At 44.5% G+C, this 24,300-nt stretch overlaps 1 protein-coding gene and 1 long non-coding RNA gene across 7 annotated transcripts in view; one reads left to right on the top strand and one right to left on the bottom strand.

The window, feature by feature from the left end:
- Window positions 1-4,052: 4,052 nt before the first annotated feature.
- LOC117777647 (microtubule cross-linking factor 1) overlaps window positions 4,053-24,300 on the bottom strand; it is a 53,858-nt gene continuing 33,610 nt past the window's right edge. For 2 of the 6 annotated variants that reach the window (XM_034612453.1, XM_034612452.1), the window contains 9 exons: window positions 23,350-23,571; window positions 22,731-22,895; window positions 20,102-20,269; window positions 17,398-17,670; window positions 15,764-16,105; window positions 15,549-15,625; window positions 13,546-15,121; window positions 13,332-13,356; window positions 6,198-6,916 (listed from right to left, as the gene is read on the bottom strand). In XM_034612453.1, coding sequence (XP_034468344.1) covers window positions 6,546-6,916; window positions 13,332-13,356; window positions 13,546-15,121; window positions 15,549-15,625; window positions 15,764-16,105; window positions 17,398-17,670; window positions 20,102-20,269; window positions 22,731-22,895; window positions 23,350-23,571 — 3,219 coding nt within the window. In that variant the 3' untranslated portion in view covers window positions 6,198-6,545. Of the gene's footprint in view, window positions 4,483-6,197; window positions 6,917-11,116; window positions 11,175-13,331; window positions 13,357-13,545; window positions 15,122-15,548; window positions 15,626-15,763; window positions 16,106-17,397; window positions 17,671-20,101; window positions 20,270-22,730; window positions 22,896-23,349; window positions 23,572-24,300 lie in introns of those variants that run through there. The other 4 variants (XM_034612456.1, XM_034612454.1, XM_034612457.1 and 1 more) reach the window with 3 other exon arrangements.
- Window positions 6,924-24,264, top strand: LOC117777667. Its single transcript, XR_004616642.1, has 3 exons — window positions 6,924-7,116; window positions 18,621-18,626; window positions 24,254-24,264. It is a non-coding gene; the product is annotated as an uncharacterized LOC117777667 (long non-coding RNA).

Consider the following 24,300-nt stretch of genomic DNA (forward strand, 5'->3'; position numbering starts at 1 on the left):
TATTATTTTTCTTTTGTAGATTATTGAATATCAGAGTGGATGCAAAGAAAGAAAAATCCCCTCAAATGGAAAAGTACTTTTCAGGAGAACATACAATGTCTAATATACAGTGGATACTTTAATCAAGAATAGAAATATACACAGACCAAGAAAATTATAATACAAATATCACATTTAAGTTAAAAAGTATATAAAATATGTGCATTACACTAAATATATATAAAAAGAAACCGAATAAGAATATGTAAAATATGTTCAATACAGTAATTACTCACATATAAACAGGTGAAATGTAGATCTAAAAATAAGTTAAAAAAAATAACTATCCTTTTATTAAAGTATATCTTTGTACACATACAGTATAAGTATGTGAAATATTTAAGTTTAAGTCCTTCTAACTGATTTGAAATTTGTTTTTAAACTTTACTTTTTCCACATTGATCTAGAGGGAAAGAGAGTTAGTGCTTGAATCTTCTCTTCTCCATCCTTCCTGTACCTCAAGCATCCGGAGGATAACGTCTTCAAATCGATGCAGAACCACATCAACTCAGCCGGAGCCTCAGATGTGTGTGTGTATGTGTGTGTGTGTGTGTGTGTGTGTGTGTGTGTGTGTGTGTGTTACTCAGAGGCTTAAACATCCCAGCCTGTGTAGAGCCCCACTGTGAGCTGTGTGTGTGTGTGTGTGTGTGTGTGTGTGTGTGTGTGTGTGTGTGTGTGTGTGTGTGTGTGTGTGTGTGTGTGTGTGTGTGTGTGTGTGTGTGTGTGTGTGTGTGTGTGTGTGTGTGTGTGTGTGTGTGTGTGTGTGTGTGTGTGTGTGTGAGAGTGCCAGTACTGGGCACGTCCAAAGCAAATTACGCAGACAAAAGAGGAACCAGGGAGGCACCGAGTGAACGGCATCTTTTTGTTTTAGCTCTTGAAAAGACGGACAGATGGTTTAACTGAACCTGAAGCTGCTCGCACGTTTTTCATCCATCACTGTGTGAGTGAAGGTTTCGAGACGACAAGGTGAAGGTCAACTACAAGTCTGAATTAAATCTAAAATCACAGATTGCAGCAAACATGGGACACTTCCTGTTTTGAGTGAGGCACTTGTTGTACTTTTTACTCCACTGCATGTATTTCTCACCGCTCCCCACAGACATGGCAACATACAGATAACAGGGGGGGGGGGGGGGGGGGTTGGGCAGGAACTAACTGTCCCCCTGTTGGACAGAATGCTGAAGCTGGAGTCTGACACAACAGGCGACAGTTTCAAATGATGCAGGGCAGCAACAAAGGGAGAGATGGGAAATATTTCCATCTTAAATGAACCACCACAGTGGGAGGGTGTGTGTGTGTGTGTGTGTGTGTGTGTGTGTGTGTGTGTGTGTGTGTGTGTGTGTGTGTGTGTGTGTGGGGGACGGAGATTGAGATGTCAGATGAGTGGAGCAGCACAACATTGCTCAATTTGGTAATTTTCAGATTAGGATTAATTAAACAAAGGATAGTCAACAACTGAATCAGGATAAGACTTTGATATTAGCATAACGTCAGTAAAATTAGCCTGAATTGAAAATAGAATTAACTCGTAGCCCAACCTCCAATTTGGGAAATATAAGATTAAACCAACTTCAAATAAAGTAGATGAAACCAACTCACCTCATATTGTTTATAAAAACAATCACACGTAAGAGACTTTAACTTCAAATACTTAATTCGCGGGTAAAACTTATTTGTTGAAGTAGATTCCAAAAGCAGCATTTTAACTTGGGTTTAAGTGTTTTTAAATTGTTGAATCAACTAGTTTAATTGAGTAAACAACAAAATAAGCAAACACTGACATAATTCTCACGTTGGGATGTTCGAGCTCCGGCCCTGCTGGTTCAGTTCAGAGTTCAAACGGTCGTCACACTCTCTCCACACAATGGATCTGCCTGTTTACTACACAATAGTATATTTCTTGTGGAGCTCAAAAAGTCCCCCCCTCCCAAAAACACACCCGTCCTGTGCCACGCTGCCCCCCCCCCCCCCGGGCTCAGACACACGGTTATCTGCCACCGCTCGGCTCTGCGGACATTGACGGGAGCTTTTCTCCCTCACATGAATAATGATGTAACAGAAAGTGAGGCGAAGCAAAGGGCCTCCTGGCGAAGCTCTCGCTCAATATGAACTCTCCTCAGAGCCAAAACTTTTCTCCCCCTGAGCCGAGTGAGGGGCTTTTTGTATTGTTGGCATGACAACCTCTCGGCTAATGGCACAGCCAGGCCCATTGTGTCGCTCATTGTCTGTGTGAGGCCTTTGCACACAGCTGCAGGCCCGTGGGAGATTCGGGCTCCAATATTTGACAGATTGCACACAGAGGCTCGGAGGGGAATTCAGTCAGCGGGACGCAGAACGAGCAGATTGATAGAAACGGATTAAAACGCATCTTCATCCACGTCGGACTGTTAAAGATGTAACTGAACTGACTCAAGATCAGTTCATTCAACCAGAAGATACTTTCTCTCATCGCTCAGATTAATGTTCTCATGATAATAAATTGAGTTTTTCTCTCAAGGTTCAATTAATCATTTTTCCACTGTGCCAAACAGTTTATTACTTTAAAGCATTAATAGATGAATTCTGTGTCCTGGAAGTCATTACTCACAACTGGTAACTACTGTCTGAAGTCTGAAGGAAATGAATGTAAAGAAAATTATTCTTTGTGGTAAACGGGAAAAGAAAGTTTGATATTAATGATGTGTGACAGTTTTTAATTAATTGATAAAAAATCAAGTTTAATTTGTTCTGTTTTTGTAACAATGAAGACACCTGGTTTGGATATTTTGGTTTCAGGTGTGGAATGTCTCTGTTTGGATTGATGGGACAGTTTTCTCCTCTATGACCTAATTTTATCACACTGGTTAATTTCTTTTAGACACATAAACATCAGTCTGCCTATAAAATGAATTCAGTTTACCAGTGTCGAGGATCTTCGGATCTCAACCCCTCACATTTACCCTCAGTGAGAAAACCACAGAACAAGTTGAAAGAGAAAACAAAAGTCTCGTCTCGTCTGTTTACACGGATCCTGGGACACGAGGGGAAGCTTCTCCAAATAATCCGACAGCTGCACAGACAAAGAAAAACAGGGATGTTTCAATCCCAGTCCCGCGTCGGAGCAAATATTCAAATGAAGCTTGGTTTAACACTCACATCCACGATCACCTGAACTCTTCCTCACCCCGGGTTTGATCAGAGAGTGATGACGACGCAGTGACACATCAGAAAGTCTCGTTTTATTTCACATGACTTTGTGATTCTTGTTTTGTGTCACATGTAGCACGGAGGAACCCACGTAGCAAGATTGTTTAGGCCCAGATTTGGCCCACGCACTGTCACACTGTCATCCGGCCACATACCACGTGGAATGATGACAGGTCGGCTCCTGTTTGCCACATCTGGGCCACAAGTAAACCACAGCATTACTGCATGTCCACCAAAGGTGCCAGAGGTGCCCACATCCGTATATCTGTGACCCAAATGCAGACATGGAAGCTTCCGTTGGTGAATGTGAGTTAAATGAGAGAAAAGTAAAGAAAATAAAATCTCAGTCTCTGGTGCAGGTGAATAACGCAGAAGCTCGACTTGAATCAATGACAGAAAACAACTGAAACAGGAGGAAAGTCCACATGGAGACGATGAGACGCAGGTGAGACACGTGAGGGTGCAGGTGATCGAGGGAGCAGGGAACAAGGGGATAGTGAAATGACCTGAAAGGAGCCCAGAGTTTCAAAATAAAACAGGAAACCACACATGAGGGTTCAGAAGAAAACTGAGGAAGAGAGAAAATTAAAGAAAGACACAAACATACAAAAGCAAAGTCTCACAGATGAGCTGGAGTCAGACGTCAAACACAAAGATTATCTTATTTGTTCCATTTTGTCAGTGGTCGTGATGCTTCCTAAATTCAGGAGCAAATTACACTATGAAAGTGAAGTAATGGCATTAAATTGAAATTAAAAATGACGTAAAAATGGAGCCAAAAACAAAGCTTCCTCCTTCTCCATCATATCTGGTGTACGTGGATGTGACGTCTCCTCCTCACAGAGGTCACAGCGTTTCCTCTGCAGCGGATATCATTAAAGCAGAGTCCAGAGTTTAGAGTGCACAAGTGTGTGTGTGTGTGTGTGTGTGTGTGTGTGTGTGTGTGTGTGTGTGTCTTCTCAGGACTGGTGTGAATTATTCAGCAGGGGTGGGTTTCTCTCGGGGCGGATGGAAGTAAAAAGCAGCAGCATCTTCTTTCCCTCGGCCGACCCGCTCGGTGCCGTCAGCGGCTCCCAGCGAGCAGCCGGTCCTGCATGAATTATTCATGGTTGCAGCTCAGTGAAAGGTACACGGAGGCCTTCAGCTCTCTGGTGCTGCCTCTTTATCGCTCCCCACTTCACCGACCTCCTTCCATCACATGTTCTCCCCCAGAGCCAATAAAAACCTGGAGACACTTTGAAACGCTCGGATTTCACTCTGCAAAAATGAGAAGCTGAAAATGAGTCAGACAACGAGGAGAGAAAGATGTTTGTGTGTTTGTGGTTTTATATGTTTCTAAAGGACCAGTTCACCTAAATGACAAGAGGACATATTTATCATTTACCTGTTGCTGCTATGAAAATACTCCAGGTTGATGAAAACCAGAATCTGCTCTCATTTCGTGACTGTTTTGACCTTTTGCTTCTCAGAACTCAAACAACTGGACACACTCATGGGAACCAGTCCCTAAATATGAGTGTTTTTCTTCGAGATCCATTTATCATTTCCAAAATGTAAAAATAAAAATGTGTCACTGTGATTTTTTTCTCTGAATGTCTGAACATCTTGAAAAAGTTTCATAAAGCTGGAGTCGCCACAGGCGGATATTAAACTGCAGGATCAGATACTGGTGGAAAACAAAATAAACTCAAGTTCAGAGTCAACATGTTTACAGATTTTCACTTTAACAACACAGCATCATCACATTCATAAAATACATGATGTGATTACGTTCCCTAAATACTTAGTTGCATAGTATGTAAAAATAATACTGAGGAGACAGGAGTTGATTTTAAATAATTGGAAACTGAATATTTGGGACTTTTGCGCAAGAAAAACAAGCAATTTAAAGACACCTACTTTCATTTGCTCATCACTTTCTGATGTTCATGTACTGAACTGCAAAATTATTGAATATGAAAATAATGAAAGAATCTTTAGTTGAGTCCACGATCTTAAACCAGACATAACTAGAAGTAAGAAAGTAAATTGATAGAATGTTTTATCAAACCCTTTAAATCATCTCGTCCGGGCTTAATGACTTTATCTCGCGTGACAAGCGGCGGAACATGAGCAAGGTGGCACATGTATGACCATGATGCAACAGGATTTGACTTGTGGAGGACACAATCTTCTTATTCACATTCACTGTGCGTTTGTGTGTCTGTCGCCCCCTGACCCAGTGTAATCCTGCAGTCTGCACTGTAATCCACACACACACACACACACACACACACAGAGAGACATACACATACATGCACACACACACACACACTCAGGTCTAATGAAAGAGGGTATAATCTATCATGAGCTGTATCTAACCTTTATATATAACCTATATATATAAAAAAAACATGAAACCACACACACACACACACACAGGAGACAGCAGTCTTGTAAATACACATTCATGTTTATTTCCATTTACTATTTACACATGACTATAGATCTTTAGACTTTTTGACGTAGACTTTTCATTTAAAACATTCATATTTTTTCCCCCCCCACAATCCCTTTTTCTTGTCAAAAGAAAAAGTAAATTCATATCCAATAGTAACAACTATACAAAGACAGTCTGGTTGATACAATAATTGACTTAAAAACTTGTTTTTGTTGTCGTCGTTGCAAATCATGTGACAAACAAAAACTCCAGCACAACTTGGTTTTTTTTTTCTTCCTCCTCACGGCGGAGCTGAGTGATCACAGACGACAAGAGCTCGTATGTACATGCTAGTGTTGAAAAGGCATGCGAATATTTCACTGATATTTGTACAACTGCCTTCCGTTCAGAATATGCATAAGTTCACGGAGCCAAACATTCAACCCAGTGTAAAAAGAAACGAGGACAAGAGCATCAGAAATGACATCATGTGTCTCCGCTTCAGACCCGATGAAGCAGGTGTTTGTTTGTTTGTTTGTTTGTGTTGTTTGTGTTGTTTGTTTGTGTTGTTTTCTCTCTCATCGAAACTAAACTGAAAATTCAAGCTTCAAACGCTGGAAAGAAAATAAATCAAAGTTTGTCTTTATCAAAAAAAAACGTTTGAACATGATTTGATGTCGGACAACGTATAAGACCAAGAAGAAAAAGTGTAAACATGAGAAAAGTAAATGGTGTAAACTTCTTAAAAATGCAACAGCTGACTTTCTAAAGTTAAATATATATGTATCAGTTACATATATACACACATGTGGGATGATGATAAACTCAAGTGTGTGCAGGCACCTCTTATGGAAATGTAGTTTGTGTGTCTTGATGAGACTACAGTACATTCCAGGTTCTTCTACGAAGAAGTTCTGGTTCCTCGATGGTCGGCTGGTGCTACTGGGTGGATCCCACCCCCCCCGTCAGGCTCTGAGGGAGTCTCTATATCTGGAGGGGTGGGGCTTCTGAGGTACTGGGTCTTTCTAGGCTGAGGTGGAGGAGGGCGAGAGGAGGTAGAGGACGGACTCACGCCAGCTCCTCGCCCTCCAGGATGGTCTTCCGGTGACCCGGCGGCGGGAAGGTGAACCTCCTCTTCGAGCCCTCTCTCCCCTTGGGGGAGGAGGAGGGGGAGCGGGCGGCCCAGCGTGACGGGGGTCTGCGGTTGGCCGGGCGGGCCGGTCTGAGGAAGCAGGAGTCCAGGGGCGGAGCCACGGGAGAACGAGGCAGGTCCTGCCAACGACAAGGAGGAGTCAGAGAGAGGGCGGGGCCAACCGAGGCGTCCGCAGGAAAACAGATTGAGAAACGTTAATGAAAGTGAGCGGAGGTCAAATGTAGAAAATGATGAGCACAGACAAAAAGGAGGAATGTTCCACTTTCAACTCAGAGAATGATCTTTGAAAGAAAGGTTGAAAGGTCCGGTGTTAGTGACGGTGAACGACCAGAGAGAAGTGAGGAGTCATGTCAAAGAAAAGGATTATTCCAGTGTTACTTTAATCTCAATACTCTCTGAATGACACATTGTTTGTCACCGACTGTTTGACTTATTTAAATATTCATTCAAAATAATTGAAATTGTGTTGAAACAATCATTAGATGAGTTTTCTGGATATTTGTTGTCCTTCAAATCCTCAAATAATTGCCTAAAAAGATTGGTTGGATTTGTGCTGTATCAGCAGGATTAGAAAGTGTCCCCTAGTCTCCTCATATCAATTGGTTGCACATAATTTGAATATTTACAAATTCCCACTAAAATTTACATCCCAGAATAAACGCAGACAGATCCTATCGCGATGCAGTTTAACTATTTTAGTTTAAACGGTCATGATGCTAACGTGTGCGATGGGAGCACGCCGAGCGGTGAAACACGTCCCTGCAGAAAAGTGGCGTTTTGTTGACATAAATGCAAATGAAACAAAAATAACAAATGTATCAACTTATAGCTGAAGGAAAAAGAAACAAATAAAACCCACAGAATCACAGACAAACTGCTGCACACCCTCCTCGTACCTCTCAGCCTCTGACTGAACCTGCTCAGGTAAACACCCGGTCATCTGAACACCACTGTCTTGAGTAGTTTCACAGCATGAAAAGAACAACCTGATTTAAAAACTGTTCCAGGACCTGCTGGCTCACTGTCACAGCGTCTTACTGAGACACTTGATGGAGCCATTGTTAATGAAATTTGTTTTCCTGCCACGACGAGTACACATCTCCTGCTGTGAAGAAACATCCACGGTCCGTCTCCTGCTGCGGAAACCAGTTTTTAACCGTCCCTCTACAACAACTGACTGAGACACAACAGAAAAAACACGGCTGACTTAAGGAAACTCAGAACAACTTGTTAAACTTCCATTCACAGAAGTCATAACTCAGTAGAGACCCCTCAGATTCAATCAATCTGCACCAACATACACTCACTCACATCTGTTCCCTTCTCAGATCTAATAACAACTCTGTTTAGTGAAAGTTGAAACTGACTTGAAAACCAAACACCTCCCGTTAAAGTCCATTGACCAAGATAATTCTGACCACATCTGATGTACACAGTATTCAATGAATAATGTCAAAGCTCAGCATCTTGTGACTGCAGCATCTTGAGCTGTCTGGTCACGTCACGCTCTCCCATCCATCACGCAGCATTAGTGAAATGAGGAGGAAGCAGCTCCAGTGGAGTGAAACCTCCCTCATCCTCATAGAGCTGAGTCGACCTGTTTCTGTCTCGCAGCACATACAGGTGTGTGTGTGTGTGTGTGTGTGTGTGTGTGTGTGTGTGTGTGTGTGTGTGTGTGTGTGTGTGTGTGTGTGTGTGTGTGTGTGTGTGTGTGTGTGTGAGAGGACACAGCAGGTGTGAGGTGAAGGATGAAACTCACATCTACACATGGGTGTGTCCACGTGGATTTATTCATTAATGCACGTGGATTTTATGAAGATGTAAAACACAGAACAATGCAAACGTAGCGGTTTACAAATCTGGTTCAACGCTGTGTGTGCACATTTATGGTGTCGCACATACATATTAATGGTGATGACACCACGAGGAGCTTTTCTCATTTGTCCCCGGGATGAAAAAGAAGAAATGAGGCGACGAGAAGAGTGAAAAGTGTCCGAGAGCTTTTTTTCTTTCTCGCTCAGATTGATGTCAGAGAGTCTGAACGATCACGCCACTGGCCTGATTTATAAATAGTTCACCTCCAGGTGTTAGATTTCTAAATGATGAAGGACGTCGAACGCACGGAGCAACAATCTGGTTCTGCTAAAAATACACGAGGCTCGCGGTGGCGTGAGGGGATGAAATGAGAATGAGTGGGATGGATCCACCAGTGACCGACGTGTCAGACAACCTGCAGGACGTCCGACAGGGAAACCAGTCAGACAGATGGATGGGAGGCGTCTGCGTCAAATAAACGTCTCCATCAGTAAATCATTTCTCCGAGACTTCGACCGATGGACAGTGAAACACACCGGAAAAACACACCAGTCGTGGTTTGATGGGCTTGTGGGTTAACACCAGGTTTCCTGTGTGATGCTGATACATCAAACCGCACAGCGCCACAGGTCATGCAGCAGTAATGAGGACGGGAAGTCAGTCGGTCGGCAGAGGAAACCCTGACTCCTCCTCAGTGGACGCTCTGGCCTTAAAGGAAAAATCCACTTTCAAACACTTCTTTACTGCTGAGACCACATTTCTAATCACCATGAGAGTTTTAAAGGAATAAGGTGTTTTTTTTACCTGATGTTTGAAACACAGAGAATCTCATCGGACCTGAGAAACTAAAGTTTAACACTTGATATCAAAACAGCCCCTGGAATGTCTGTAGCTGTGTCTCAGCTCAGGCTGCATCTTCCTTTAAGTTTTGTTTTTAGCTATTTGATGCTATAAAAGCATATCGGAATATCATGATTGACAGCTCACACTGCGATTGATAGAGCGCCTGTATCGCCAGGACCTCGTTACCGCGACTTCTCCGACCGCTACAGCGCAGACTCCGAATGACGTCATTGGTGCAAGATGGCAGCTTTCGTATCCTGGATGTTTTAGTTAAATTTTGAGATAGAGGGAGGAAGTGGAGACGTGTCGTCCATCTTTATTTACAGTCTTTGGTTTCTCTCTTATCTGTGACATACACCCTCAAACTCTGCGTTGCCTCTTTCTATGCTGTGTGTTTTAACCCTGTGTCACTCAGTGAAGGTTTAACTGCAGAAACGTGGACTTTTCCTTTAAGCATGCAACTTGTACCAGCATATTCAGTTAATCTCCACCAGAAATCCCACATAACCAGGTGAGGTGAGGGAGCACAAGAAGCGATGAGTGTTAGCGGCTGTCTCCATCAGTTTTTATTCTAAAGGTCTGGTTAGTGTGAGAGGAAACGATGAGGGGGAAACTGCAAGAGGAGAAAAGAATAAAGGAAAAGTAACAAGACAACACCGCAGCTCCTCCAGTCGCACACATGTGGACAGACAGAGGAGAACCTGGTAGAAACACAGAGTTAGAAGAAAGCAGATCAGACGGCGCGCAGCCCAAAGAGACAAGGATCGACCTGCGCTGAGGAACGAGTGGAACGTTCCAAAAGAGTCGTCTGGTTTGTGTCGTGCTCACTGGTCCACACACTGGTCAACATGTACCTCCGTCAGTAATCAGGACACAATCTGAAGACTCTTTCTCTGTCAGTTCGTTTTAAAGGACCACACCAGCGGTTTTACAGGATCTGATCCATTCGTGACAAATCCCATTTATTTTTACTCAAATGACAAACTGGTTTGATTCCTTGTCTGTGGGTATGACAACCAACTTAGTGAAACTTGAAAACTGCTTCATCAGAGGGATATTCCATTTTAAATCAGGTATGTATGTGTGTTTCCCAGTTTGTGGCTATATGAAGAAAACAAATTTGAGCTTTTGAGAATGATGTCGTAATATTGCAAAAATAAAGACGGAATTTAATGAGAAAATCGTTTTTTATAAATGTCATTTTTTTCAGGTTTGTCTGATGCTATTTGAACTACGATATGTTTTACTATGTATTCAATGGAACCTGACAGGAGACATGCAAGTCTTTGGAAGTTGATTTTCATACTGGAATTTTGATTTAACTTGAATCATGTGATAGAAATGTGTATGGGATGGTATGATATTAGAAAATGTGACTTATGGTTAATGGACTAAAACATGCAAAAACACCAGTATGGTCCTTCAAAAAACAAATGGTCTGTACCAGATACACATGCACACAACAACACAAGAGAAACAGGGACATGACCATCGCACAACGTCTGACACCACTCCGATCACTGTCACTCTGCCGTCCTGTGAAGCATGCATTAATGAACAAGGTGAGGAGGGGCGGGGGTCTGCAGGTGTGTGAGGTGAGAGGTCCATGTGGTCGGTGAACCCACCGGCCAAAAGGTCAGGGAGGAAGAGGAGGAACTTACATCGCGGAGACAAGCAGAGTTAGAGTCCCCAAGGAGTTGTTAGTATGACAGTGTGGTTCTGGATCAGAGCACAGCGGACAGGGAGGAAGAGGAGGAGGAGGAGGAGGGAGAGATAAAGCCCAGAGGGGGAGAGAGGGGGGGGAGGAGGAGGAGGAGGAGGAGGGAAGATAGAGTGGGAAACATTAATCGGTAAAAATCTGGCAAAGAGGAAGAGGAGATACACGATAAGTCTGGCATGTCAGAGGGCAGAGAGGTTGACCAGAGGAGGTGAGGCGGCTGATTCCCGCCTGCAGATCACACAGATAACAGGAAACACACACTCATTCACTTTAGACCTGCAGGAAAACTGAAGATCTGAGGTCGACCTCCGGTGAAGATGCACACAACGACAGAGAGTGCTCAGTATGAAACACACAGCGAAGCAGGGTTGGGCAACATGAAGAGATGCACTGGGAAATAAAGCTACTGGTGGAGAATTATATTATATATTTATATATTTTCTTCCGAGGCCGCTGTTGCTTTAATATTTGTTTTTTGTATGAAGCCGTAATTCTCAGTGTGCAGAACAAATTTATAGTAATCTTGGATATTTAATCAAGGTGCTTCATTATATTCAGGATTAATATAACAGGTATTTCATTCATCCTACGACTTAATTAATGAATCAATTTGTCATTCTCAGTTAACGTCTCTCACGTCATATTACGGTTTTCAATTTGCATTGAATAAACAAGAGGTAACTTGTTAATCACGGAGCAGCAGGCAGATGGAGTTTGTTTCCTTCAGACACAGCCAGGCTTCCCTGTCTTTATGCTAAGCTAAGCTAACTGTCCACTGGCTGTGTGTGACTACCTTTAATTAAATCTCTTTAGAGAGGTGCCGACTTCCCTCAGAAGCACAGACTGAGAATAAAGATGGACGACATGACGGCCAGCGTTGCCAGATGGGAAATGTTGAAGTATCGTACCAGACGCATACAATTATTGTATTTTGAGGTAAATTATTATTCAGGACCAGAGTAAGGATGGGACGCTCAATACCGACGTTTCAAAGCATCGAAGTGTTGAGATTCTGAAGCGACTTAGGGGAAAGGAACAAGGCTCTTATTTTGAAACACGAGACAGCAAAGACTTGTGTTAAGCTCACGAGACGTGAGTCACGTTCATCATTACAAGCATGATCGGCTTAATAGACGAGATGCGTAAATACAGACGTAGGGGTCCATATTGACGTTCATCACAACATGCATGATTTGCAACACTGACGACGGCTCCCCAAAAGTGAAGCCAAAGCGTGTTGATCACCCCCTAGTGGCTGGCTGCAGTACAGGTTACAGACTTGACTACTTCTGAGTGCTATGCAAATATAGGATTTCAAGGTAGACCCTGATTTAAGGTTTAATTCATTTTGCCCGTCCCTGAAACTTATTTAATTGTTAAGTTGTCTCATCAATTGTAAACATGAATGGTTTTGTCTTTGTGTGTATCTATCCAGTCAAAGGGACAATAACACTTGATCCAGTATTTACATGCTGCGTGCTTAAGTACCATCACAAGCCATTATTTAGTTCTGCACAAGTCACGACATCACTTAGTGAATGTCAGTGAGACGGACCCCCCCACAGAGTCTGTTCCTACTGTCTGTTCTGCAGCTCAGTGAACAGCAGCTGGTCAAACCTTGATGTTAGTGGACATATTATTCAGCATATGTGGGATTAATGCTGCTTACTGCACATGCAATGGTTTTAAATACACAGTTTGTCTGGGGAACATTGTTTTAATGTACAGCTTTAATACCACGTGACCCACTTTGGAAGTCAAGTTTTAATCTTTCCGTGGAGAGACGGATAAAAAGCATGTCAGCACGTGCAGAACGCTGAATGCATTTTTCTTCCTGTTTCATTATTTAAACGTGACCAGAAAGATGGATGGAGGGATCTGTCACTTATATTAGCACTTTATATTGAATATATTTATATTGAATATATTGAATTACACAACTTTGATTCCACTTACAGAAATTCAAATTTTTCTGTTAAAGTCTTGATTCGGTTTATTTAAGCACAGAAATAAAAGCCAAAGTATAAGGAGGCCACTAAGACGAAGACGAAGAAGAAGACGAAGAAGATAAAGAAGAAGATGAAGAACTTTTAAGAGCCTGAATATAGAGAAGAAATTTGAGTCTCACTGAGGAGGGTTTCATATTTGAACATTACCATTGCATCGGTCAGTGCTTTCCATCTGAGAAAAAAGCATGAACATTTTAGTGATCGTGCACAATATAACGTAGCTCAGTTTTTTTGTGGGGGGGATTAATCAAACGTTTTTCAAAATCCCAGACTGAGTCATGAACGTCCTTTGTGTCATTAAACATGGCCCCCAGATAAAATGAACAATGAAGTGATGAAACCGGTGCGTCTCTATATTTACCTCCATACACGCAGACTGTCCTCTGTCCGCCTCGGCCTGTCTGCTGCTGTCGTCTCTGCCACTCTGTCCTCCGGCCTGCAGCCGCCGCTCCTCTCTGAAGTTCTGCTCCTGCAGCTTCTTATTGAGGATGCGTGCTGTGTTCTCAGCCAGCGTGTAGCCCGGCGGGGCCGACAGGTCCTGCCGTATGCTCACCACCTCAGAGTTTTTGTCCCCCTGCGTCTCTACTATCAGCTGCACGGGGCTGGGTGAACGCCCTCTGGCCATTCGCAAGAACTCCTGCACAATTCTGGGGTCTGTGGCGAGAGCCGCGTGAGCAGGGCTGGGCTCGGCGGTGGGGGGCGGGGTGGCGCGAGAGCGACTGGGGGACTTGTTTAACTTCAGGATGCAGTCGAAGCCCACCGGGGTGTGGTCGATGATGTTGAAGAGGCTGGAGAGGCCGTCGTTGATGCTGGTGTGAACGGGGCTGTCACGAGTGGTGGTGGAGCGAGCCCACGCCGACTCGCTGTTGCCCTTCTGGGGTGTGGTGGGAGTCGGGGCGCGGCTGGTGCTGGGTAGCTCGGCTTTACTTGTTGCAGAGAGTTTGCGCTGGAGTTTGGGTGAGCCAAACTTTGGCGAGCAGCAGGGTCGTTCAAACTTGCTCTGGACCACGGGGGAGTACGGAATCTTCCTCAGGCTGCGTGACGGGGAGGAGATGGGCGTGCTGCCTCCTTTCGGGGTGAGGCAGCGGTGGGGGCTGCTGGTCAGGTTCCTCAGCAGGTCCGTCTGAAGACCCACACTGATGGTCTGGGTGGTCTGAGTGCCTCGTGTGGTGAAGCCGTTGGTCTGGCAGGCGGTGTCCCGGACGACAGGCCCTGGTGGCGAGCGGATGGCGTTTCTCACAGAGATGGCCACCTCCTTCATGTCGTCACTGAGGTTCCTGGAGAGCTGAAGCTCCAGAGACGAGGCGTAGCCCACTGTGGGGCAGATGGGAGATTGACTAGGTGAAGTCCTTAACCCCCCAGTCTCCAGGAGCCCACATGCCCACCTCCCACTGCTAAACACCTCATCTTGCCCGCTGGCTCCCACCCCAGCCTCTCCTCCGCCCCTGGCTTTGGTCCCCTTGGCGTACAGGAAGTCTGGGTCTTGGGCAGTAGCTCGCTCGGCTCCTCCAGTTCTGGTGGGGCTGTGTAGGATGTGCACCCCATAGTGGTCCACTCCACCCCCTGCAGACCCTGCTCCGTTGCCCTTCAGCGGGGACTTGTGGCAGTGCTCAGGGCTGCTCAGGGTGCTGGTGGTCAAGGTGGCGCTGGTGGTGAGGAACCAGGACTGTGGCTTGAAGGGATCGGGAACAGGTTCCCCTCCCCGGGTCTCTGAGATTTTGTCTGTCCACACCTCCCGAGCAGGACCAGGGCCAGAGGTGGATGATGGGAAGTCCCAGCCCTTATTGTTGAACTCCTCGATGTACTTGAGGTCGTCTGGAGACAGAGGAGGAGTGTCGTCGTCCTGGCCCTGATCCCCGTGGCGAGTTTTGTCGGGGAGGAACGGCGAGCTGTCCATTAGCCTCTGGAAGTCACTCATGGAGCAGACGGACTTGGCCCTGGAGAGAACACACACAGACACACACACACATGGAGGTCATTACAAAAGCAAACACGACAAACATTTCATGATCTCATCTTTTTTTATCTTCCCACTGGAGAAAACATGTGCCTGTATATTTTCTTTGTGAAGCAGCTCTTTGCCGTTCAGTGTTTTAAAATAGTTTGAATTATTTAGCAGCATAATGAGCTGGATCACTTCCTCACCACATGAGAAACTGTCCCGGAGAAACTCACTGTCACTTCAAGAAACAGTTAATAGAATCAACAGCCGATTCCCCAAAGGATCAATGAGTATTTATGAGCAACAGATGTTCAGCAGAAGGAGGAGGACGTTTGATAATCGGCAGCCAGTCACACCAGTTCACAGTTTTTACTGTTGACATCTATTATAGTTTCTTTATTTTGGACCTGAGGATTCTTTACCTGAGCAGACTCCCACCGCCCATCTCCTCCTCTGGGTACGAAGGATCACCTTCTCCCTCCGACAGCTCATTGAGGGCCTGAAACGCAACAGATACAAGAGTTCAGTCATGTGGAAACGGTCTAAGTGATAAATTATTTATGTGTATCAGGTAAAAACTGGCTTCGTGTTTGAAAGCTGTACATCAATAAAGGTGATTTGTCTTTGTGTGTGTTACCTCCTCCATGCAGGGGAACCTCTTCTCACTCTCCAGTCTGGAGGGTGGAGGGATCTCCAGGAGGCTGAGGGGGTCCAGAGACAGCGCGCCCAGGAACAGGTTCTCTGTCGGACCTTTCAGCCTCATCGCCGCCCCCTGCTCCTCCAGCATGACCTCGGAGTCAGAGTGGGAGCGTGTGGGAGGGGCCAGGACAGGGGTGGACGTACAGGGGGAGCGCGGGGAGCGAGGGGACCGGGGCGCTGGGCAGGGGCTGTCCTGAGGTGAGAGCATGACTCTGATGCCCGAGCTGCCGTCTTTAACATCCACGCCCTCGCCTCGCCGGGTGTTCAGCTCCCTCTGCATCTGCACGGAGAATAAAAGAGAGAGATACGCATGAAGTGATCAGTCAGAGAATTAACGGTTGTCTACCAGTAGAGGAAATCAGTGGAGGTTTACGTCGAATATGCAACACCTGGCTGTACACGTATTCTCCAAGTGTTTCCCTCGACACACCTGCAACATCTGGTGTCAAGCACCTTGCTCCAGGTTGGAGGTTAAAGGAGTGAAGACCCATTATTCTTTCATTTCCACCCTGCCGGTCGGAGCAGCTGAGTTCGTGACCTGTGCTTCATAGTTTGCTGCAACATCCCTGAATAATGCATCTCCGCTTCCTGCTCAGTGTCTCCATTCAGAGGAGCATCAGCAGATTCTGTCTCTGAGCTGCTAAACGTGAGCTGTGTTCAGACCGAGTTCCTGTTCTCGTTACTCCTGCCTCCGCCTTATCTGTTATCACTCTCCCTCTCAGATCACATTAACCGGTAGATGTTCCCACATCCGGCCCTGAACATCAGACACAAAGGAGGTGAGATGCTGCTGCAGTTCCTCTAATTACACCTCCCAAAGGAAATCAATTATTTAGTAATCCTCCGTATGTATTGTGTCTTGCCTTGACAATTCTAAAGTACCAAACAACACAGAAGATAATCGCCTGGAGTGTTTTGTCACTGTTTCTCTCCCACATCTATTTGAAAACATACACAAAACACACACACAAACACACACACACATCTTAACTAGCAGAGGCTTTTGATCTTTAAGTTTGTGCGTTCAGTTAAAATAGCTTCAAGGGCTGCGAAGAAAATAACTTCTCTCATGCATTATTTTGTTACCTTCCGGAGGAGGTTATGTTTTTATCTGCGTTTGTTTATTTGTTTGTTTGTTTGTTAGCAAGATTATGCAAAACACTACGGAACTGATTTCCATGAAATGTTGTGGAGGGGTGGGGCATGACCCCATTTTGCATCGGATCAGGATTAACAGGAATGTTTTTTCACCTTCTTTTAAAGAGAACCTGTCATCTATCTCCTGTCAGCTGTATTAGAGCATAACATGCATTCAAATCACAATAAAATAAAATAAATGGGGGAAAAGCAGCAAACAGGAGAAAGTTTGTTCTTGATCTTGGAAACAGATCAAGTGATATTGTCCATGTGTTGTTTTCAAGTACAGTGTGAAATTTGAACCTCTTACACCAACATGAATGAGAAGAACTTGAAGTGCTCAGAGAAATGTTAACATCTCCATGACAACTGGGACGTCTGTGTGCTTCTACATTAACCCTTTTCCCTCCATCTTTCTCATCCCCCTCTCCTCACCCTCTCCATCTTGCGGTGGAGCTCTCTCATGCTGCCGTTCCACTCCTGGCGCTCCCGGTCGAGGCGCTCCAGCAGCTCGCCCCTCTCGCGGCCCCACCTCTTCTCCCCGTGCTGCAGCTTCCAGCGGAGGTCCAGGGAGGTGCTGTGGCTGTCGGCCAGCAGGCGCTGGTGCTCCTCACGCTCCTGCTTCAAGGCCCACTCTGGGTCTCCGGCCGGTTCCCCTTCACCTCCCTGGGCTTCACCTCGCACTTGGCCTCCTGCCTCCTCCTCAGACTGGTCACAGAGGAAAGACACAGACATGTTGAGCTGATTAGTGATTGTTAACGTGTACAGAGCTCATGAAGATTTAGAAATCTGTGAGCTTCAGAGGTGCTGGTTTCAGATTCTGTAACTTTTGGACGGAGCCAGACTGCATGTTTTCTCTCATTTGCAGTATTTATACTAAGATAAGCTAACGTGCTGCTATGGGTTCTTCATCAAAATGACCCAACAGTTGCATCAATATTCCCACTCAGTAAGAAAACTCAAAATATTAAACTTTTCTTTTAACAACCTTAATCTACACGAGGAAAAACAAAAGGGGAACATTTCAACTCAAGTTAAAAAGCCCAAATAAATGTATTTATAAAAAGAACAAACAGAAATGCTAATGAAACACAGTGAGAGGACAAGAGGATATCACAAAGTGCTGCTAGTAGTTTAGCAGCCGACAGAGACGCAGTGATAAGTTGAGTGAGGGGTTCCCTTTCAGATTTATATTTCAAAATGCACGCCGGAGGGGTTTCGTGACCCGGGGATTGAGAAGAACTGTAAAAAACCTTCAAAGCTGCAGCGCGGCAAACAACGGAAGCCATTCTGGTAGCTTCTCTTTTCCAGGCAGAACTGAAGCTTTGTAAACTTCAGACGGGCTTTGATCCCACAACATAACCAGAGTCTGACGAACAGAGGCAGCAGCCTTCACACGTCGGCTTACGTAACTCCCGTTCACAAACGTTTGTCTTGTCCTGTTTCATACCGGGAGTTTTAAACCCGTTAGGAGAGGAGGACATGTACAGTAATAGCTGCTGACTGGACGCTAAGGTGTAAGACGTTATAAATATAGACAGTTATGTAGGAGCCGGAACCGGAGCGTGAAACATGAAGCAGCCTGAGCAACGGTATTAATATCCGGTGCTGGTGATTAAAAGAATCATCACTTTTTATATCCACATATAAATACACAGGTGAGGGTATTTCCCAGTTCTGCTCCGCTCCACTCGACCACATCACACACAGCAGATGTGGGGCATGTTTCTGCAGAATTAATCAGAATGAGGCACAGTGGAGTTCGACACGATGTTATCAGAAGGAACTAAGTAAATTAGTTTTCATCGAGGCCCCGAGTGACCTCTGCTCTGTGGATGGATATGAACCATGTAAAAGCCTCGCAGATTAAAAAGCATGAGAGCTAAAACGATAATCTTCCTCCTATAGCTCAGAGCTCTTAATTGGTTCCCGAAGCCGCGGTTTCCGTTTTATCAGATAAAGCCGAGAGGAGACGCTGCTGCTGACGGTGTTCTTCAGATTTTACAACACAGGCAGCCGGGGCCAAGATACAACACAGGCAATATCCTCAAAGTATCAATTATTATCTTCCTCTCGATGCAACCTTAGTGATGATCATTTCGTCTGCTGTGAACTTAAAAAACAAACCAAATTGCAAGTGCTGGCTGAACTGGGATTCAAACCAAGAACCTTTTAAACTTTCTGTTACAGTTTTAACAGCATAATGAAAACTGTTTGTCGTATTGGTACTTTATATATATATCACTTACATCACTGGGGATAGACACAATCTTAGAAACACCCGTTATACCCACCACCTTCACAAATGTGTCTTGGGGGACAGTGAAGTAGAAACACTTACAGACAGAACTGGCTTTTTACTGAGATTGTCTCATTTTTCTATGGAGTCAGCAGAAAGTCTGCAGAATGGGATGAGAGCGCACAGCAGGGGACCCCCCCACTGGATTCTCAGCGAGTGAACAGGGGGGTTTGATGAGGCTTCTAACACGCGACAGACGCCAAAAATGAAAAAATAAAACAAATATCTCCGGGTGAACTGTAAACAAAATCACATGATCTCTGCAGCAGAATGAATACGTCACTTCCTGCCTCTCGCCTGAATAATGTGGAGGATCTGTTGCTGCTGAACGCGTCTGAGCAGAAAACCTCCGGCTGTGTTGTGCAGGTGTGAAAGACAAACTCTGGGTAAAGTCCAGACCCAATTCTCTGGACTTTAAATGCTTCGATGAACAACCCGACACTGAAGTAATTAGTTTTGACACTGATAGAAAACTGTGTACCTATAACATTACGCCTGGGAAGTGATTCGTTATTATTTCCTTGGATTCTGACCATCCTCCAATTAAATGGACGAGATGAGATTAGGAATTGGATTCTGTAAATGTGTTTGACCCAGGAGACGCAACCTGGAGCTGTTATTAATGTTATAATCACATTTTCAAAATGACTGATTGGCCCAAGGGGGGGGGGGGGGAGCTAAAATGACTCGGTTCTGACTTGTTTGCCCTGAGTGGGATTTCACCCGTGGAGGAGGCAATGTGTTTACTGTCGTCAGGCTGCTTATCGAACGCATCGCCGCTTTCCCACGCCAGATTGTGTCCTGTCCCTTTAAAGGTGGGCGCTGAGACGCCATCTGTACCTGGGCCACCTGGCACTTCATCTCTGCCCACTTGACCTCCCAGGCGGCTTTGTCATTGGCGTAGGATTGCTGCAGTTGCCATCGCCGCGTCTCCTCCTCCCGCAGCTCCTCCCGAAACTCCTCCAGCAGCGTGCGCAGCGCCTGCAGCATCCGACGGTTCTCCCCACACTGCACACACAGGAACGTAATCAGCAAAAACACATGAGCAAAAACACACAGGAAGTTTTTTCCTTATCTTGAAAGCTTTTTAAAAAATCTGTATGTGTCCTTTGTTTCTCTGTTAAGCACTTTGGGATGAACCTGCTTTGTAAGTGCTTTATAAACCAATTTGACCTGAACTTCCCATCTGTCTCCTGCTCTGCTTGACCTTCCCCATCCATCCCTTCTCAATTCCTGGCACAGACGAAGATGCACACATCCTCAAAAATCCTAATTACTGATGTGAACGGAAATTCCTCAGGAACAAGCTACTAGACGACAACAATTCTCGGCTTATTTTGGTCCAACAATCTGGATTTGGGTGTTCCAGGGCTGCAGGCAACATGAGCAGTGACATCCAGTGAGTAAGAGAGAAATAAAACAGCATGTTTTCCCTGTGTGTCCGCTCAGAGAGGTGTGTGGAGGGTTGTTAGCCTCTCAGGTTGTGCTGTTGAGAGGCTTCAGGTCTTGGCAGGAGGCAGTGAAGCTCAAAGGAGGAAAAACATCACCTGAAGGCACCGCTACAGCGCCGCCCGCTCTGCCAGCCTCAGCTGAGAAGGAGATAAAACCCGGAACACAGTCCAGTATTTACAGGACAGACGGGGGACTTACAGGGAGTGTTTTCTTTTCTCTAACACGGCAGAAGTGACTACAGGAACGGTGCCTTATTATTCATTTAAAGTTCTACTGTTGTGTATGTGAATAAACACAACATGGACATCAAAGACATGTCAGAGACTTTTCTTTTTATAGATTCCCTTAGAGCATCTCAGAATAAACTGGAACAGAGCGCAAAACCTCGACTGAGAAAGTTACTGGAACATTTACATGACGCAAAACTGGAAGACTACAAATCCCTCAGGATGAAAAAGAGGAGCCGTAAACACAAGGTGCCGACGAAGGTGTCAACGAGAATCGAGAGGTTTTGGTGATAATGGCCAATGTCAAAATTCTCCAAAAAGGCGCCACGCCCCTCGCCTGAATGTTTCGGAAAGTTTCTGTGTCTGATCTCCTGCTGCGTTCTTCATGTGTGAAAAGGAAAACTCCGGAAACCCAATTTTCTGAACATTTCCTGGAGTTCATGTGTGAAAACAGTAACTGTGAAATCCTCATGAAACCATTGGAATAAAATTATAGTTTTACCAACACAAAATATGTATTTTATATATAACATCTCCTCTGCTGTATTTATTGTATTTATATGGTTCAGCACCGAGGTGAATGAATCTGGATTTTCTCTCCCCAAGTCTCCACTGAAAACTTTCCACGACCTCTTCACGACTTAACACACTCTCTTCTCAGTTCGGCTGCAGGACTTATTATCCGAGCTCGCTCTGCTTCGCTGTGGTAACCATGTGTGGAAACGCTTCCTAAAGCAAGTCTCTGCATTTTTTACTCTCTCACACATCAAGCTCAATATAGTCGACTGGGCGAGCTTGTTAAAACAGGAACGAGTACGGCAACAATGTCAGATCATGGCACAAACCATTTTCATGACCTTGTCGAAAAAAATCAAAACACAAGACAAAGTAGAGCACTTAGAGCTGCTTAATAATGCAAAACCCACCCAAAAAATGCCTACATACTTTCTTTACTTCAGCAGAAAGCAAAGTGGTGGACAGAGAGCAGATCTGCACACACGCTACGTGCGGCCTCAAAAGACACACAGCTCCTTTTGTCCCTGTCCAGTGCAACCGAGGGTCCCCGTGCCTTCGCTTGAACAATAAGCGTGAAACTGGGTGTACTCAAAAATAATTACTGCCTCTAGTCGATGAAAAAACTTATCTGGGTCAAAATTCTCATCTGCATACGATGCCAAACGGCTCCGATGAGTCGGCTGCCAAACACTCATTTGTGCACAATGAAAATGAACGAGCGGAGCAATTGAACACAAGGTTGCAGTCGATGTCCGAACCCAGTCAGGACATCAATTTACTGCAGAGAATAGAAAGTACAACCAGTCTACAACCAGTACAACCACTCTAATTTCTTACTACTTAACAATTGCATTGTTCATTGTACACGTATACTGTATATATATGTGACTGTACAGCTTTTTCTTAAATTTTCTTAGATTGCATCACTGCTGTGCTTTTATTGTGTTTTACTAAATTTATAAATTCTTTTTAAGCGTGTGTATTTTCTGTATGTGTCGTATGGAGGAGCTAAAACTGCACTGAATTAGGAAATCCTGAATTGTTCAAGTTTAGTGATGTCAGCTACAATCAAATTTGCTATTCAAAGAAAATTAGCACAATAATATGAGCTTATCTGCCTGAAAGCTTCTCTGTAGATCACAAAGGCTGATGAATGAAAAACATAAACGTGCTCAGTTTATGGTCAAAAATCAATTTCAAGAGTCGTCACAGTAATTTCGAGTTCAGCTGAATGTTCCCTCCAGTGTGTGGATGGTGGAATAATAACTGGGCACCTGTCTCTGGTGCTGCAGGTGTTGGTCAGGGGACGGCAGAGGCATGACGGGGTCCGGGTCGTCCCCCAGAGTTTGCGGAAAACACAGTCTGTCATCTCGATCCGAGTCCGACTCGGCCTGCTCCAGTATCACTCCCAGCTCTGGGATGCCCTCCAACTTCTCAAACTGGAACAGATGAGCCACGAAAAAAAAAGCTCTGCTTCAAATCATGTACTTTCTGTTTCAGGAGAACTGTCACTGAGTCACTTTCCATCCCGGCAGCGCGAGCACGCAAAACAACAGTGAAACAGCACAGAGACACATCTGAGACAAAGAATACAACTAAACATTCTGCTCACTTTCATCTGATGATTCATCAAAATAAATATCTATGAATCGAGAAAAATCCAAATAGCACAGAAAAGGTTTTGTCAGTCATTTCTTAATTTCCCTCACTTCCATGTTCATAAGACCTTCTGGAGAAAGACTTCTTCAGAGGGTTTGTTTGAGCTCAGTGAAATTACCAGCTGCTGGATGCTGCTCACCCTTCTCTTACTCAACAGATTACTCGCAGTACGTTAAAGTGAATGAGAAGATGCAGGGAATTAGTAAATATCTGAATGTAAGTCCTGTGACTCACCTCCGGGTGCGGCGTCTCCTCCGCCGAGTCGTCCTTGCGGCTCAGCCTCCAGTGCGTGAGGATCCACCGGAGCTTCATGTAGAAGATGATGGTGTTGCGTCTGAACAGGCGAACCTCCTGCTGCAGCAGGGCCCTCTCCTGAGCCCAGGGCCCCTCGTGACTGTGCAGCCCGAGCAGCTCCAGTCCGCCGCGCTGCGCCTCCAGACGCAGGAGCTCGTCCTCCTGTTGTGACACGGGTTAGGGGAAGAAACTGAGAAACATTCTGGAGTTTCAATAAAAAACGGTCATAGTCTAATACGTTTTAATGGTGCTTTTGTCATGTAAGTCACATTTATTCATTTTCTCTCATCATTTTCATGCAGGATTATTAGTTTTAAAGGAGTTTACATGACATTTAATATGTTTAATGAATCGTTAATTGTCAGAAAATGGTCCAAAAAAGAAAAATGCCTATCAGAATTCCCCAGAGCCCTAGGTGAAATTTAATTAGTTATATTTTAATATCCAAAGGCTAAAAAACTAGGAAAGTATTTTATTTGAGAAGCAGTCACTTGAGATTTTTTGGGCATTTCTGCTTAAACATCAGTTATTGAAAACAATTAATTAGATTTTTTTTCAGTCCTAAATGATATTTTAGGGTATTTTTGTGTGCAAAACATTTAGTTTTACTTTAATTTAAAAAGATCACATTACCAGCTGTCAGGTTAATCATATTTTGAATTTCATGTTGGCACGAATGCCAGGTTTTGGGGTTTTATAGAAATTACATGTCAGATTGATGATTGATTGTGATTTCAATTTCTGTCTAAGAATAAATTACAACTATGGAGATATTAAACTTCCCCCCCCTCTCCAAAGTATTGGATTTAATTAAATTATGCCCAAACTTAAGTAAAGTTAGCAGAGTCAGTGAAGTGTGATAGTTCTGGGCCTAATGTTAATAATCTCATG

This window comes from Hippoglossus hippoglossus, chromosome 17 (genome assembly GCF_009819705.1).
Source record: "Hippoglossus hippoglossus isolate fHipHip1 chromosome 17, fHipHip1.pri, whole genome shotgun sequence".
Classification (NCBI taxonomy): Eukaryota; Metazoa; Chordata; class Actinopteri; order Pleuronectiformes; family Pleuronectidae; genus Hippoglossus; species Hippoglossus hippoglossus.